Source organism: Monopterus albus, unplaced genomic scaffold (genome assembly GCF_001952655.1).
Source record: "Monopterus albus unplaced genomic scaffold, M_albus_1.0 scaffold361.1, whole genome shotgun sequence".
Lineage (NCBI taxonomy): Eukaryota > Metazoa > Chordata > Actinopteri > Synbranchiformes > Synbranchidae > Monopterus > Monopterus albus.
In genome coordinates, this window is record NW_018128241.1 from 296,971 (window position 1) to 313,393 (window position 16,423).

A 16,423-nucleotide genomic window follows, 5' to 3' on the forward strand; every position below is an offset into this window, starting at 1 on the left:
GGGAGAGAGAGAGGACACACTACGGGAGAGAGGAGACACACTAGGAGGGAGAGAGGACACACTACGGGAGAGAGGAGACAGGGTAGTGGTGGGATATAGATGGATACAGAGGGAGGAGAGGAGAGGAACTCCACACCATGGGACGACCCTCAGCCAAGGCTTGTAACCAAGGGATGGTCCACCAAACCAAGCTTATCCTAGAGTGCACATCCAGTAATAGACGCGCTACATGGGCCCAAGCGAAGGATGCCCTGTTGACTAGAAACCACTGGTACTGTTAAATATACTCAGTGGCAGCAGGACGGCCCAGTCACTTCATACACAGGCTCTGGCCCAGGACCCCTGACTCTCAGGCCCCTTGTCCTGTGCCCAGTGGTCCCGTTCATGACAGTTTGCACGACCTGCTGAAAGCACAGCTGTCCCAGTTTATGAATGCATGTGACCTGCATCAGCACTGACTGCAGGTTCATGTTGAGGTGTGTCCATGGTAGTCAGTGTTGCTACAGCTATTCCTGCTCCAAGAAAAACAACTGAGAAACTGCTGTTAACCAGCCCAGGGCAATGTCCACATCATGTGAGCAGCCTTCACTGTTGCAGTGATAACAGCCCAAGGTTTGGTCTGTCCTGTCAGTCACGCTCCACTTAGGGCTTTATAATCCAGTTTTAGGGCCACTCTTGTTTAACAGATGTTTCAGTATCTATAGACACGTGATTGTTTTGCTCTAGTTTAAATCCTGGCCATGATGGCAACTTATAAAAACAGACAATGACAAGATCAATGATTGTTTTGCTCTAGTTAAAATCCTGGCCACGATGGCAGCTTATAAAAACAGACAATGACAAGATCATCATGCAGATCGCCATAATCAGGAACCAGCAAAAGGTGGATACAAGCAGGCTTTTCCTAGCCTGCAATGAAAAACAGATCTGATGCTGGATACATTTCATATAAGTGAAAAGTTCAGCCACTTTCTGGAACTGGAGCAAAATTAGCAGTACTCATCTTCTGGGAACCACAGATGTAGATCTCCACCCAAATGAACTGCTATGGGAGCTTTGGGGAGGGTGGTGTCAGATCAACAACGCACCAAAAGCAAGTAGAGTTACACACACTTGGAGAATTTATGCCAAGGAGCACCGACTAACACCCTGCTTGGCAGATACGGTAGCTTCTTCTGGACCAAAGGGGAAAATGAAATTGGTGCTACGTGAAAGGTCAGGATCATTCTCTGGGTGCTGTGACTGTGTTGTCTTTCATCGCCAGGATTCTAGTGCGACAACAAACTCTCATCTCTATGACAGAATTCATCAGTGTTCAGTGAAACATTATGCAAGAATGTGCCTTCATCTTGTTTCCACGTTTGCTCTGGGCCTTGGCTGAATGCTGTCACCGCGGTGGGAGTCAGTAGATCCCTCAGCCGGGACAATCCAGAGGCTGTTCTCTCATCACAGCTAACTGCAGGGCTCTCTCTCTCTCTCTCTGCTATTGTCTATTCAGCTACCAGTCCCACATCTTCTTCAGAATGAAGGCTTTTTTCCATACAGCCCGCTGAATTATTTATGTTTGTCTTGACGCCTCTGTCTTTATCGGAATATTTACTTTTAGATGCTAATAACTTGTCATCTACAGCAGAAAGGACAGTGTTAGTTTGGTGGTGGTAAGAACAGGTCCTTTCTTTAGGAAACACGCGGTTTTACGTCCGGCTAGAACTTTTTATGTGCTGTGACCCAGTGTGGAGAATTATTAAACGCTATGGTCTCATGTTGAACCGGCCTGTCATCTGACTGAGTAACTGGGAAAGAACACGTCTGGATCTGCTGTGGAGGAATGTAACACGCTCAAGCTGCCTCTGGCCAAATGCAGCAAAATACAACTACAGTTTGTCATCCACATGGATAAATTCTGTTTTCCCAAAGCTTTGCTCTTCACTACACCGGTGAGTCACCATATGTGCACTCAGTTGGCATATTATTAGGCACACCAAGCTGAAACTGATGTGGCTTGATCCAACAGAACTGCAGCTGTTGATTGAAGTGTATGATCATGTTGTAGTTTGTCATGCTGTTGAATGGTACTAGAAGCACCTGATAGTCTAATGCGATACAGCACATCCTGCAAAATGAGCCGTCACCTCTGGGACACGGTCTGAACACAAGCTTCAGGAAGGAGGACTTACTGCAGAGCTGCTGGATCAGACGGGCTTAGTTTGAGACAGGTGTTCCTAATCAACTGACTACTGGGCGTGTATGTGTGAGGTTAACAAAATGCTTTACAGTTCTAATGAGGGATCCAGTACATCACATTGTGTTTTATCTCATTAGTACTGTCGGTGTCATGTTTCTGTGCATTGGTTCTCATTTCAGACTTGGCTGTTTGTTCTGACGTGTAAACACTGTTCCACAGAAGTATTTGTTTGGAGTGTGTGGTTGACTTCACTGATTTAGCCTTGCTCTCCTCTAACACAGTGGAACTCACAATGACAGTTTAAAGCAGCATGCAGCAGAACCACAGATAACATCGACTTCTATCTTGTCAAAACCTGGTGCCTACATTACCCACAATGCATCTCAACCATTGAGAGTTCAGCTGGAGATTCAGGTGTGTTGTGCTAGTAGCAGCTAATGTACCACACTCCCAGATTTCTCTATGTTTCAATCTTGTCTTCAGATCTGATTGACGCTGATCATATGACATCGCTTCAGGACATTTACCAGACTTCACACACTCCTCTGGAGACACAAAAGGCCTTAAACAACTTTTTCATGTTCTGCAGAACAAGTGGAAACCCACTTTGGTGAGAAAGGTTGTTGCCCTTTAAATCTACGTTTTAGCTGGTGTGGGACGGCTTCACACTGCTTTTCCAGGTCATGTGTGCTGTGATGTTTGGTCTGAGTGTATTAAAGTACACACCCTGCGCATTGTTGCCTGGTTGGGCTGTGAAGCACACAGCGACTTGACGATGCCGTTAACTGTAGAACTTGTGTGAACAAGGACAGTTGTTATACTTTGGGGTTCAGATCTTGACAGTAATAATGAGATTCAAAATGTATGAAAACAGGTTTGATTTCTACAGCTGACCACATAGTGTGTGTGACTTTAGCTTAATCAGTGACAGTCGTGTTTATCTAAGAGTAAACGGCTTGTCATGGCTCTGAATAATCAAACGAGGTGTTTTTTATGTTCACAGGAGCTGATGTGACTGCTGAGAAGCAGCCAGCATGACCTCCGCACACCCATCCCTCTGTCGTCCTTCGGGTGAGTTCACTTTCGTTCGGGTTTCTGTGCTTGAAGTCTCCTGGACATAGTTTCCGTTCTGGTCCTGTCCCGTGCCATAGATGCTTTGCTTAGACTTAACTGATGAAAGATGTGGACTTTGTCTTTGAGGAATTCTCAGTAGTTCTGCCATTGAGCCCGGCCCACACCTCTACTCCCCTAAAAACATCACGTCCTCCCAACAGCAGCAGCTGCTTTTGAAAGGTGCAGAAAATTTTACAATTTGACTGAATGCACTGTTGTACATTTCCACACAGTTTAATATGGGTGATAGTCTGGCTGAGCACACACCTGTTGTCCTCAGCATGTTATGATGCGTAATGGTATGTGCTGTTGGTTTTGGCTAGCTCTGCAGAACAAGGCCAGTTTTACTGCATTGTCGCTTTTATGTTTGGAAATCCTCTCGGAAAGATGCTTGAGGTCCTGACCAGGTACGGTCTCTTCCCAGTGCCACACACAGGAAGGAAAAGACTGCCTTTGTTGGTGAGCCACAGTAGCAGTTAGTCTGGAAAACAACTCCACATTAAATCTGCAGTTTGGGTAAACCAGCATCCCACAGCTGGTGGCCAGTGAAGCATTTAAAATGCAAACATACATCTAGTGTCTCTGGTTTTGATGACTGTCACCAGCCTGTCTGGAGTTTTCATGTTCTTCCCATGTTCCTGTGGGTTTTCTTTCTCCTCTGTGTCGGGCAGTTATTAGTTTATGTGCAGTCTAACGGTGCTGCAGTAAATAGCTGTAGAACATGTAATGTTAGGTTTTTGTTAAAGTCACAGAAGTATATTTACCACACACACGTCTTCTCACATGTGCATTTTCATGGCTTTATGCTTTACATTCAGTTCACTGGAGACACAGTTTTCATATTTCTGAAGGTCACATTTTGAAGTCATTCATTTGTGTAAGAGGCAATAGTACAAGTGACGCGGGAATCAAACCCACGTTAGACACTGTGGTATCAGCTGTTTTGCCTGTGGAGCTACAGAAACGACACTAGGAGGTGCTGCACAGCTTTGATGCCTCAGCACTGCTTCATCTCTCCCTCACCAGGATTTAGTACTAAATCACTTGCCTCTTTCATCAGCATCTGTGTCCAATGGGGCATCACCCATAGAGGAAGAGGAGGGTGAATGTGAACAAGGGGAGAGGTTTGAGTTTGACGACAGCGATGATGTGGGACCTCCAGAGATGAGCTCTGGCTCTGTCATGAGGACTGACTGGAGCACACACACAACAGAATCCCACACAGACCAAGAGACGACAAGACCAGGACTGAATGGAGCAGCCAGCGTGGGACAGAAGGGCCACAGCCCCTCGCTGAACCAGCTGCGCTCCTCAGGTGAGCACAGCATCCACACAGCTGCAACAGATATTGCACCATGGGAGTTTACATGCATGTAGATTGCAATGTTATGTTTTGTGTTTGTTTGTTTGTTTTCTGCCAGATATGGAGGTCAGGGAGTCACCAGAGGGGTAAGTTAGGATGTGATGTCCAGTTGTAGATGCATTGTTTCATCCCCAAACTGTGGCAGAACCCACCTATAGACTTAAAACACTGCACGTCTTGTTAAAGTTTTTGAGGGGGTAGACGACCCTACAGGTGTAGACAATTTAAAATGATAAATATGAAACGTTCTTTGAATAACTTTTAGATTGAAATGCTTCTTTCAGATGTTCCACCTCCTCTGACATGGGAGTGACTAGAGAGTGTGAGCGTTTCTGGAAGGCGAGCAGTGTTTATGAAGGTAAGACCTGAGGAGCAGCCTGCCCTCCTCTGGTCCCACGTCAGAGCTGCTCTGTGACCACCTGCCCATCAGAGTCACGATGATGTTTGTGTTTTCCCTCATGCCGACAGCCCTGGCCTCACATCGAGCCAAGGAGTGGCTCAGTGTGGGTTCAGAGCTCACGCTGGCACTAATACACAACAGGGCTGTGGTCTTAGCTTTGGTAGCAGCTAGCTTGTAGCAAAGGTAACATGCTGCCTTTCATTGAGGCGTCATCTTTTTATGAAATGAAATGAAAGCCTTGTGGAGTGGTAATAGAGAGCCACAGTCTCTCGGCTTTGCACCACCCTGCTAACCACTGCACAGTCGATTCACAGCAAGAAGGTTCTGGGATCGAACCTCGTGGCCGATCGGGGCCTGTCTGTGTGGAGTCTGCATGGGTTTTCTCGGACTCTCCCACAGTCCAGAGACATGCAAACTGCCCATAGGTGTGAGTGTAAATAATTGTCTGTTTCTGTGAATCAGGCCAGTGACAGACTATAACCCATCTCTTGTCCGGTGTCAGCTGGTGTTGGCTCCAGCCCCCCGTGACCCTCAGGATGAATTTCACCTTTAGTGACATGCAACCAGCAGTTAGCATTAGCAGAAGCTAATGTCCTAAAACCTAATGTCTTCAGATCCATATATTTGTGTGTATCCACAGAACCAACCCACAGACATAGACCACTCATGATGTCTCTCATAGTGGCTTACAACCATTCACAACCTGCACAAACCAAGCAACAAAGCGCATCTATACAAAAAATTAAAAAATGTGATTGTGCATGTAGAACTTGTGGGGGTGTTGCCAGTCTTGACAGGTCACGGTAACGTTGAACCTGTTCTTCAGAAGCTTCCTGCGTCAGTAATCTCCCCTGAAGGCAGCGAGCAGTTCATCAGAGAGTAAATCAGTGTTCCAAGTCTGTACAGGACTCACACGCAGCACAGGTCTGCTTCCTTTTACAGAGCTGTAAAAGGACCCCCCACACCCCACCTGTGGGGGGGTCTTGTCGTCTTAAAGAATGCAGTCGTGAGTAAGAGACTGCATTCTTTATGAAGTGCGAGGATGTATGGTAGACTGAATCAAGGCTTCGTAAAATAGAGGAGGCTGCATACATGTAGAATATATCGTCATATAATCAGTCACAGGTAGAAGAGGAGTTTGACACCTTCACCTTCATTTAGCTTTAAAAGCAGAATGGTTTACTATATGTACTGCTGCTGTTGAAATGAATAGTAGTCAGCATCAGCCGTCGTGGCTTAGACAGCAGTTGGCATAGTGCGAAGCCCATTAACACTGGTGTACTGGTTTTGCTGGTTTGTAGGACAGTCTTCCCTACTGCCAGAAGGTGGTCCGGATGAGTCCGGCAACGCAGTAAACAGGAGCAGTCTGCACTGGGGCACTACTGAAGACCAGGCGCCCTCTTCAGTCAGTCTGCAGCCCGAGCGGCATGCAGCTGGTGCAGACGGACCAACCAACCAGGGTGCAGTGATCTGCAGCACAGACGCTGTGGCCAGAGACCCAGAAGTGATCTATGATGTTGTGCCTGATGAGAACCTTCAGCACCCGATGGAAGGTAAAAAAAAAAAAGAAATTGAAACTGTTATAAACCACCAAGCAGTATTTATCTGAGTGGACTACACAGGCTTAATTGGAAACACAACTACTAAGTGTGTTGGCCTTTATGTGTAGATGTGGACAACATCTACGAGGACATCCAGAGACCTGGTCACCAAGGCTCCAACGGCTGGAGCTCCAGTGAGTTTGAGAGTTACGACGATCTGTCTGACAGTGAGGCTGTTCCTCCGGCCCGCAGCAGCAGGGTAACCCATTCAGATTTACTTTTACATGTGAACAAACTTATATTTCTCTGGTGTTTGCCTTTAAGACAGTTTTCTTTGCTTGCTGGTTTATTTAAAATAGGCTCATGCACACTTTCACTCATATTTTTTATTTAGCGGTTGCATCATTTGACAGTCGTGTTGAACACTGGTTGTGAAATAATTTGTTGAAGAAGTTTGCCATTTTAATGCCACACTCGAAATAATGGCCATGTGCAGGACGTCTGCTCGTCAGTGGTTTTAGTTCCACTTTTTCTAATTAGTTTTACTTGTTTTCGTCATTTCAGGTTTGTTTTTTTCCAGTGTTGTTGTAGTTTCATTTCCTCAGCTCAACGTTGCTCTTTGAGTTTAGTCACTTATTGCAGAAACTGTCACATTTATTTTTAGTTTAGTTTTACTGTAGTTAGTTCAGCTGAGACTCTGCTGGAGACGCAGGTAGAAATCCTTACTGGGTACAGATGGAAGTACTTCAGTCCCACTAACTCTGTTGATGTAACCCACATTCAGTCTGGATGGGCTCTGAGCTCGTTTTATTCCTTTAGTATGTGAGTATGTTAACATGGCTGCACACCCGCTGAGGTTAGACCAATACAGTGGCTTTGCATTTTGTCCCCACCACTTTCTGGACACCTTATTGTTCCCCATCGGCCTAGACTCAATAATCCATTGTGACAAAGTGAAAACATGTTTATAGAAATCTATAAAAAGTCAGAAACTGAAATCTCTCAGTATTCAGACGGTTTGCTGCGGCTCCAGCTGCTATGTAGAGACGTACATTTACAGATAAAGGGCCATGATATATTAAATGCTAACATATATGGAGCATAAACAGGTATTCAGGTTTAGACCAGTTTATTTTTTGACCTCTAGGGGGCAGAAGAACACGCTGTAAACACTGTGCTCATATGGTTGTTGTTGGTTTTAAAAGTAATTATTGACAAGTGAAGAGATCACAATTGATCATGTATAAACTCAGGACTAGCCAATCAATAATGAAGATGGACTCGACATTATTGTACGTTTTATTTAAAAGAAATCTTAACAGTATATTCAGCAATACAAGAACAGTAAAGAGTCATCATTTTTAAAAAGGCCATTATCAGTGTGAAATCTTTACATTTCTGGGTATAATGAACAGACGTTCCCACAGATGTGCTGCTCCTGCAGGCTGCTCCTCATCTGGAAGGTGTGGACCCTGTGCTGCTGTTCCATCATTTGTTCTTTCCTCCTCCAAAGCCTGGAGGCGTTTTATTGTAGGATGAAGCCCTGAGAAGCTCTGACTTCCTTTGTTGATGGCCTTTTCCCAGATGATCTTTTCCAACTCTGCCTCTTTGCAGAGAGAATCTGCTGTTGTGAGTCATCAACAAAAGGTGGGACACCTGTAGGGATTTAAGGTTATCCACTGGACTGGAGCTGCTGGAAAAAATGGGGTGTTCTAAAGCTTTTGACTGGTGTAAATATAATGTATAAACAGCTCTCTTACATTTAAACACATCTGTCAGTCAACAGAAGTCAGATAAATAGATTTAGATTGTAAATTTGTTTGTGTACAGTGTTATTTTAGCAGTGGATTGGTGCAGCGTTAAGGTCAGGTGATGTGACCAGTGGAGGCTGAGTTTAAAGGCACTGAATGCTGTGACAGAAACAGCTACTAAGTGTGAGCCCACGTTGTTTCAACCCAGAAATCACCCTGATGGGGAAAAAACCAAGGCTCGTTTATACAGTAGTGAAAATAGAGTGTGAATGAAACCTGGTTTGCTGAAAAGAGGAAGTGACTTATTTTACTGTCAGCACTTCTGTCTCCTGCTCCTGTCGCTAGCGTTACTCTGCTGTCGGACTTTCCCCGCTCAGCTCATCTGTTTTGAAATCAACAGTGGAACTTTAGCTTAAGCCTTCGGTGTGGAGATGGTGCAAAGTTAATAAAAGGAGTTAATCAGCTGGTTAGGATGTCTCTCGATGTCTACGATGAGCTGGATGCTTGTATGAGGGTTTGGAGGAGAAGTTGGTCACCTGATACACCAGGTAGGGTCGAGTGTTCCCGTTCTGACACTGAGCTTCTCTATCTCGTTGATGTTTCATTTGACATGACTTCATATCAAATGCTACACATGTAAAGTTCACGAGTGGCTGTGAATTCCTAAGGCTGCACTGAACCTACAGTCATTGCATTTACAGAAGTCTGTCCACAAGCCTGTGGTGTCCGAACACCGTTTTTTAGGCGCGCTCACGGCTGAGGTCAGAGCTCAGGGCAGCTGCTGCTTTATGAGTGCTGTTACATCAGTTCTTACACTTCAGTAGATTTGCCTGTTTTTTACAGATTGGAAGAATTTTAATGCATTTTATTGAGGCTCAGTTGGTGGTAGAGCTCAGAACTCACTTTGAATTCATTTTGGACCTGTGGTGTTTCTTGCTTACTAAATAGAATGAGCACATTTATTTTAGCAAGGCTTGATAGTATGATTAGTGAAGGGCTCGCTGGCTGCAGAGACTGCACATGTTTGTAGTTTATATCATAAGGTGATGTCAGAACTGAAAGGAGTTCACTGCTGGTCAACATAGTCTGACTGGCTTTCAGTGCCAGGTGACTTGATGGTCACAGCCACAGAAACCCCCTCTTGTCACTTAACCCGTCTTCATGTGTAAAATTGGCGGCGTATCCCTTTTGATTACTGAGGTTTGACATGTTCTGTGTGCTGAAGTGTAAGACAGGAGAAGGCAGCAACACACATTACTGTCGTTGGGGTGAATGTGCAAACAGCAGGTGCCAAACTAAAGGACGACCCAACACAGAGTCCCAGTGAGGTGCTGGGCCACCACGTGCCACCAGAACAGCTCCACCTTGACTCTCCAGGTCTCTGAACCCTCCTGGAGGGATGAGCACCGTTTGATGACGGTGGTGGAGACGCTGTCTAACATGAGGCTCCAACATCTCCCATAGCTGTTCAACTGGGCTGAGCCCTGGGGACTCTAAAGGCCACAGCGTCTGGTTCTCATCATGGTCATCCTCATCAGACTAGTCAGTGGCCCCTATTTACTGCTGCTGTCTACTGTAAACTTCTCCTCCTGCTATTAGACATCAGACATTTCTTTTGTATCTTCAACTCTTCAGTGCCGTGACAGTTTAGAATCGATGGTTTCATTGTGGACCTGCGCAGCAAACATCATGGAGTCTGACTGGACTCCTGGATCAGCGTATGACAGTGTGTTCGTTGTTCTCCTTGGAATGAGCTGTTGCCAGTGTGTTAATGCTGAACACTGTTTTTCTGCCAGCTGCCTGCAGATGTCCGGAGGCTGAAGGAGCTGGCGGTGCGTCTCAGCACACCTCATGTTGCTCACATCAGACAGAGTTGTGACGCCAAGGTAGATTTACCTCTCTAGGTCTCTCTCTCTCCCATCCTCTTCTATTTTTTATATATACAGCTCAGTCTCTGTGGGAGGGGGGGTTGTTCTGCTGGCTCTTCACCTCAGTCAGAACCTGACATCAACCAGCAGACAAACATGATACAAATGAGGGCTGATTTTTGTTGTGTAAATAAAATGATTTTATTTGCAGCAGTTTGGATTTGTTACCCTCCTGTTGTGTTTTCCAGGTGCAGCAGTTGATGAAGGCAGCGAGGAATGGCACCAAGGACGGTTTAGAAAAGACCAAGTTAGCCATGCTGCGCAAGGTGTCGTTCCTGCAGAAGAAAGATTCCACGGGTGCAGCAAATTCACCTCATATGTTCAGTTTGTCAGTCAGACGTGTGGTCGACTTTAGCACAGAGGATGCAGAATTAACACTTTCTTCTTGTGCATACGCTACAAACAGCACAAGCTTTTAGATGCTGTGACTATGGATTAAAAGATTTACAGGCACAAAACACTGAAACGGTTTCTATTCGCATTCTAAGAACATGGAAGTGTTATTGAAGACATCGTGTAATTTTTGGTAAAGGCTGAGAAGAACTTGATTCTCTGAAGTTAGATGGTTTTCCTTCATTTGTGAAAGAAGCCACAGTTAATATTAGAGGCACAAAAGGAGTTGGAGGTGAAGAATCTAGAATCTTTACCAAAGCAGAGCCACTTCCCTTGTTTCTGTCTGTGTGAGTAAAGTAGCTGTGTTTGATTTTACAGATGAAGATGATGCAGGTTACATGAACGTATCTGTGTGCGAGCTAAAGCACCCTCCACCACAGCTCTGCCCCATGCCAGATGGGCTCAGCAGTCAACAGGTGTGTGTATGGATGTGTATGGATGTGCACACTCCAGTTGGTGCACTGGCCAGCTTTTATTTGAGATTTCCCAGAATGCAGTGGTCTTTTAATGGTCAGAGCAGGTGTGTTTGTTCTCGATGGATGTGAATGCGAGTCTGTCACTGCCACCTCAGGTCATCAGACGCCTCATCCTCAGCTCCATTATGAAGAGTGAGAGCAGCTACCTGAGCTCTCTCAGGAGAATCCTCCAGGTGAGTCGCGTGGCTCCTCAGGTAACGGGGCTGACAGTGTCAGTGTGGGAGAGAGTAGGAATGGAGCACGTGGTTTATGGGGATAATAGTCTTTTACCTAAAGGTCCTGACAGGTGTCAGTTAAACTTGTTATTTTGCTGTTAAGAGGTTAAGAAGCTACTTAAGGTCAAAGGGTTCAGTTTGCTGTGGAACATGTAGGTGACAGCACCACCCTGGTGAAAATAGCAGGATGTGAAAGAAAAAGCTGTGTGAGGCCTGTTGGAATGAACACAGGCCAAGCTAACCTGTCTTTGTCTGTCAGGAGTACCAGAAGCCTTTGCTGGAACCACAGAACTGCATCCTTAGCCCCAAGAAGGTGCACCAGATCTTTTACCGTGCACAGGAGATCCATCAGTGCCACTCAATGTTCCAGATTGCCCTGGCGTCTCGCGTGGCCGAGTGGGATCACAGCGAGAAGATCGGAGACTTGTTCGTAGCCTCGGTCAGTCACAGACTTTTCCTTCTGTCCTTCTGACTTTCCACCCCTCTGAGTGCAGAGCAGTGTCGCCTGGTGGACTTTCAAAACAGAAGCTGGGGAAGTGTTTTTTAACACCAGATGGAGGCATTTAATTTTGTGACAAATGATTTAATCTATTGTCAAGAGTGATATTTAGAGTAAAATTACTACTAAGTACCGTCTACTCGATGTATCACAGTACAAGTCGTGTTGGCTTCATGTTAACTTCCTTTTATTTTTATAAGAAAAATGTTTGTGAATGAGACTCATTGTCACTAATGAGCAGACTGACGTGGGCTGTTTGGCTTAGCCAAGCTCTGATCTGACTCTGTAGGGATTAAAACAACACATTCAACATGCTGGTATGTAAAACCAGTAAGGAGACCAGTTGGACTTCAGTCTAGGGTGCAGATCCACACACCCACAATTAATATTTTAAATAAAATCAAATGGATTTATATAGCACTTTAAAAACAGCATCCAGTTGACCAAAGTATTTACATGGGCAGAATAAAATCACAATAAATAACTAAAATAAAATAAATAGGATCCAAGGATAAAACAGCACAATGGATCAGTGGGGTTGAAAGGGTTAAAACAGCTTCTTTGTGCCGTTAAGTGACATCAGTGAGTTTCCCTGTTAAATCAGCGCACGTGAACCACAGACCCCTGACGTCATACTTGTTCCTCCGCAGTTCTCCAAGTCCATGGTGCTGAATGTCTACAGTGACTACATCAACAACTTCACCAGTGCGATGGCGCTGATCAAGAAGGCCTGCATGTCCAAACCTGCTTTCCTGGACTTTCTGAAGGTGCTCACTTTGTTTTGTAAACACTTGGAACCATGGTGAAGGCCAGACATTCAGCTGCTGAACACACCTTAGATACAAACAGGGAACTTTTTAATCCCTGCAGCGAAGTGAAGTTGCAGAACTAATTTACAGAAACAAAACAAGTTATACAGGATTAAGATACAATTATTAATAAAAGACTAAGTTATTTATAAGCAAAGTTAGAAAGAGTTTAAGAAAGAATATAAAACCATAAATGGAGTAAGAAGAGCAACACTGATCACATCTACTTTCCTTATGACTTTCAGAAGAAGCAGGCGTCCAGTCCAGACAGAATCACTCTGTACGGCCTCATGGTCAAACCTATCCAGCGCTTTCCCCAGTTCATTCTGCTGCTGCAGGTGAGTGACGGACACCCTTCGCTCTGGTCACACGTCAGCATGTCTGTCTGTCTGTCTGTCTTTTGAATGCATGTAATCATGACCTGCACTTGTTTTAGAACCAAAACATGACACCCATTTGTTTCTGTTAGATATAACCCAGTGGTACGATGCACCTGGACACCCGCACACCCGGCATCCGCATTCTTTCATGTATACTGTAAATGACATACAAACACTATTTGAATCCCCTTTGATGGAACTTGTCGGTGGTTTCAGACAGGAAGTGTAAAGACGGGGGCAGGATGCAGTGTGTGGTCAAGCATAGTGACACTGAAACTCTGTGCCTTCGCTGGAATATTTGTTTCATTTGAAGCCTTGAACTGTTACTCTGAAACTTGATGCTGGAGTTTCTGACAAGAGGAAGTGAAAGGCAGTCATTCCTGTCTCAGCTGCAGTGCATTGTGGATCCTGAGCACCTACTGTTACACAACAAAGAGGAGCAGGCATCACTATGCAAGATTCATTCTCATCCTATGATCCAGAAGTGACAGAGGGGATGAAATGGGACGCAGCTCAGGATAAAAAAGGCTGAGGTTTGTCAGAGCTCTGCTGATAAACAGCAGGAAGAAAACTTTTCTCCAACAAGCAGTCAGACTGACAGCACTGGATGACTGTTTCAAACTGAGCCTTAATGGAAGTGCAAAATGGACAACAGCCCTTCTCCAGTTTCCCCATCAGGGTGGTGTCTGAGCCTCTTTCTGCTTTCGTTGTATGCTGCATAAAAATACGGTTACTCTTAGTTGATACAAAACTGCAGGACTTTCAACTGTTTCACACACTGATGGTTCAAAAAAGATTGGTTTTACTGAAGATGATGCTTGAATTACTTGTTCCTTATTTATGGCCACTGTTTCCACTTTTTCTTGCATTCTGCGTATGTTCTTATGTGCTCTGGCACTTAGTTGTCTTGTGCTGTATCAGGACATGCTGAAGAACACTCCGAGGTCCCATGCTGACCGACTGCCCCTGCAGCTGGCTCTCACTGAGCTCGAGACCTTGGCTGAAAAACTGAATGAGCAGAAGCGTCTGGCTGACCAGGAGGCTGAGATCCAGCAGCTGTGCCACAGCATCGGGGACCGCAGCTTCAACAAGGTGACACAGGATGTAGCGTGGTAGTATTTTGATTGATAAGTTACAAGGCTACTCTTACTATGTCCCTTTTCCTATCTGAGTGTGTGTCATGAATCTGTTCAGTAAATTTCATGACAATTTGTCTATTAAATTTACATATGTGTTGTGCTCATTTGAACTCTTTTAGATTGAGGATGTTGCCATAAGATAGATGGTGGAGGGCCACCAAGGTCCTCAGGAATCAGCCTCCTGGGACCATGACTTTCATATCAGTCTGGCCAGTAGTCACTGATGCTCCTTATGATGGAGCAAAGGCCATGAAAACACAGGGCGGTCCAAGCTTAAAGCTGAGGCTCATGCTAGCTGGCCTGTAGACTCAACATGTTATTTTATCAGTAGATTATTAGCTACAAATGGCTCCACACAGGCTCTGTAGAAGCTCATTGACTGATTTGAATACTTTCACTGAGAGCGTAGGAACAGATCTACTGTAATCAGTGAGCTGCTTTGTGTTTCCAGCTGCTGAGCTCGGAGCAGAGGCAGCTGATTCAGTGTGAACTGCTGATGGAAGTAGTTTATGGTGATAAAGGTCAAGTTGTCAAGTCGAAGGAGCGAAAGGTCTTTCTCCTCAGCAACACCCTGATCTGTGCCAATGTCAACCTGAAGTAAGTACCACTCTGGATCGTATGTGGTAGATGTCACTGAATGGAGCATCGGTGTGTCTCATCTCAGACTGTAGGTCAAACACAGTTAGCCAGGCAGAGCGCAAGGACTGGAGGACTTTGTTGGACTCCAAAGTCAGGCTATTTGTGTGTTCCTATGGTCAGGAGTGAATCTTCAGGCCCAAGAATTAGAATTGGTTCTTGTATGACAGCCTGAAGGTGCAGTAAGTCCTGTTCCATTGGAGTTGGCAGGTTTCACGCTGAACAACACCCATGTGATGTTTGGGCAGCGGTGGTCAGGTGGCCCTGCACAGAGTGACTGCCATGTAGTAAACACTCATTATGTTTGTCCACCAGAGGACCCCCTGACATCAACAGCCTGGTTCCTGTTGGGCCTAAGTACACGGTGAAGTGGTGCGCCCCTCTGCTGCAGACCCAGGTGGTTGAGGTGGGACAGGACAGCATGCAGAACACGGCGCGTGTCAGCACAGCCAGACGCCACAGCTCTGTGTCCAGCACCAGTGGTTCCTGTATGTCCGCAGCTCAGCATCTGGCCTTCTAACACCACCACACGCTGACATGACTCACTGAGCTTAGGCAAATAATACACGCAGGCTAACAGTCATTCTAAGCTGTGAGTGTAGCGATAATTGACTCCACACAAGCTCCCGGACAACAGGTCACCTGCAGTATGAGTCTACGTGTGTGCCTGTGATTGTCCAGCTCACAGCTCTAACAGAAACCTGACGGGGTGAACATGAACAAACGTACATTAGATGGAAAATCTGACCCCATAAGCAGAAAAGAGTTGAAAAGGGCTGAAGCAAGATGCAGGGGGAGCAGGCGCTGGAACGCCTGATGCTGTGGTGTGAAGCTGAATGCAAGTTCCTGTGCTCCAGGTAAAATGTTCCTGGGCCCCCCCAGACTGCACCAGGAGCTGGAGGAGCTGGAACACGACCTGGCTGTGGTGGAGGAGGTGTCACTGCTGGTGGGCACGCTCCATGGAATCTACCAGGTAACTGGACATAGAGGACATCTGTTTCCATCACAGTGTAATGGCTGTATTCACATATGAGCAACTTAAATGTCAGCACATTTTATATTTTTAACTAACTTTTAACTTAATAGTTTGTGGGTACGCTCTTGCTTTTTCATATCATCTGTCTCTTTTATTTTCCCTTTACTCTTTTTTTCATGCTGCTTTTTTTATTTTCATTTTCTTTGTATGTCAGGATCATCTTTATGGGCCTGGTGTGTTGGACAGACTCTGGTACAGTGGCTCTCACTGTGCATGTACAACGTTCTTCCGTAAAGCAGTGAACAAGATAAGACTGATAAACAAGAAAAACAATGTGCATTAGGAAAATAAAAATATAGAAATATAAAAGCACACAGTCTAGATGTAGTTTTCAGACAGATATATAAAAAAAAGTATATTTACAGGTGTTGCACTGAGGGTTATTGTCCAGTCATACTGTCGTGGGCTAAGTGTCCATCAGAGTGACAGCCTGGGGGGAGAAACTGTCTCTGTGCCTGGTTGTCTTGGTGCACAGTGACCTGTAACGCCGTCCAGAGGGGAGGAGTTCAAACAGATTGTGTCCAGGGTGTGAGGGGTCAGCAGTGATCCTCTCCGCCCT

The 16,423-nt window shown here is 45.4% G+C and overlaps 1 protein-coding gene across 9 annotated transcripts in view; it reads left to right on the forward strand.

Moving 5' to 3' along the window:
* Positions 1–16,423, forward strand: part of LOC109951037 (rho guanine nucleotide exchange factor 10-like protein) — a 27,099-nt gene that overhangs the window by 1,227 nt on the left and 9,449 nt on the right. Inside the window, exons 1-20 of one of the 9 annotated variants that reach the window (XM_020585277.1) lie at positions 2,084–2,245; positions 2,467–2,599; positions 2,669–2,795; positions 3,189–3,256; positions 4,359–4,613; positions 4,720–4,747; positions 4,946–5,019; positions 6,363–6,614; positions 6,731–6,861; positions 10,150–10,239; positions 10,470–10,578; positions 10,993–11,090; positions 11,246–11,323; positions 11,625–11,804; positions 12,515–12,631; positions 12,919–13,011; positions 13,975–14,145; positions 14,644–14,789; positions 15,144–15,316; positions 15,686–15,801. In XM_020585277.1, the coding sequence (XP_020440933.1) occupies positions 3,220–3,256; positions 4,359–4,613; positions 4,720–4,747; positions 4,946–5,019; positions 6,363–6,614; positions 6,731–6,861; positions 10,150–10,239; positions 10,470–10,578; positions 10,993–11,090; positions 11,246–11,323; positions 11,625–11,804; positions 12,515–12,631; positions 12,919–13,011; positions 13,975–14,145; positions 14,644–14,789; positions 15,144–15,316; positions 15,686–15,801 (2,148 nt within the window). In that variant the 5' untranslated portion in view covers positions 2,084–2,245; positions 2,467–2,599; positions 2,669–2,795; positions 3,189–3,219. Of the gene's footprint in view, positions 1–1,689; positions 1,938–2,083; positions 2,246–2,313; positions 2,600–2,668; positions 2,805–2,904; positions 3,048–3,188; positions 3,257–4,358; positions 4,614–4,719; positions 4,748–4,945; positions 5,020–6,362; positions 6,615–6,730; positions 6,862–10,149; positions 10,240–10,469; positions 10,579–10,992; positions 11,091–11,245; positions 11,324–11,624; positions 11,805–12,514; positions 12,632–12,918; positions 13,012–13,974; positions 14,146–14,643; positions 14,790–15,143; positions 15,317–15,685; positions 15,802–16,423 lie in introns of those variants that run through there. The other 8 variants (XM_020585279.1, XM_020585285.1, XM_020585282.1 and 5 more) reach the window with 8 other exon arrangements.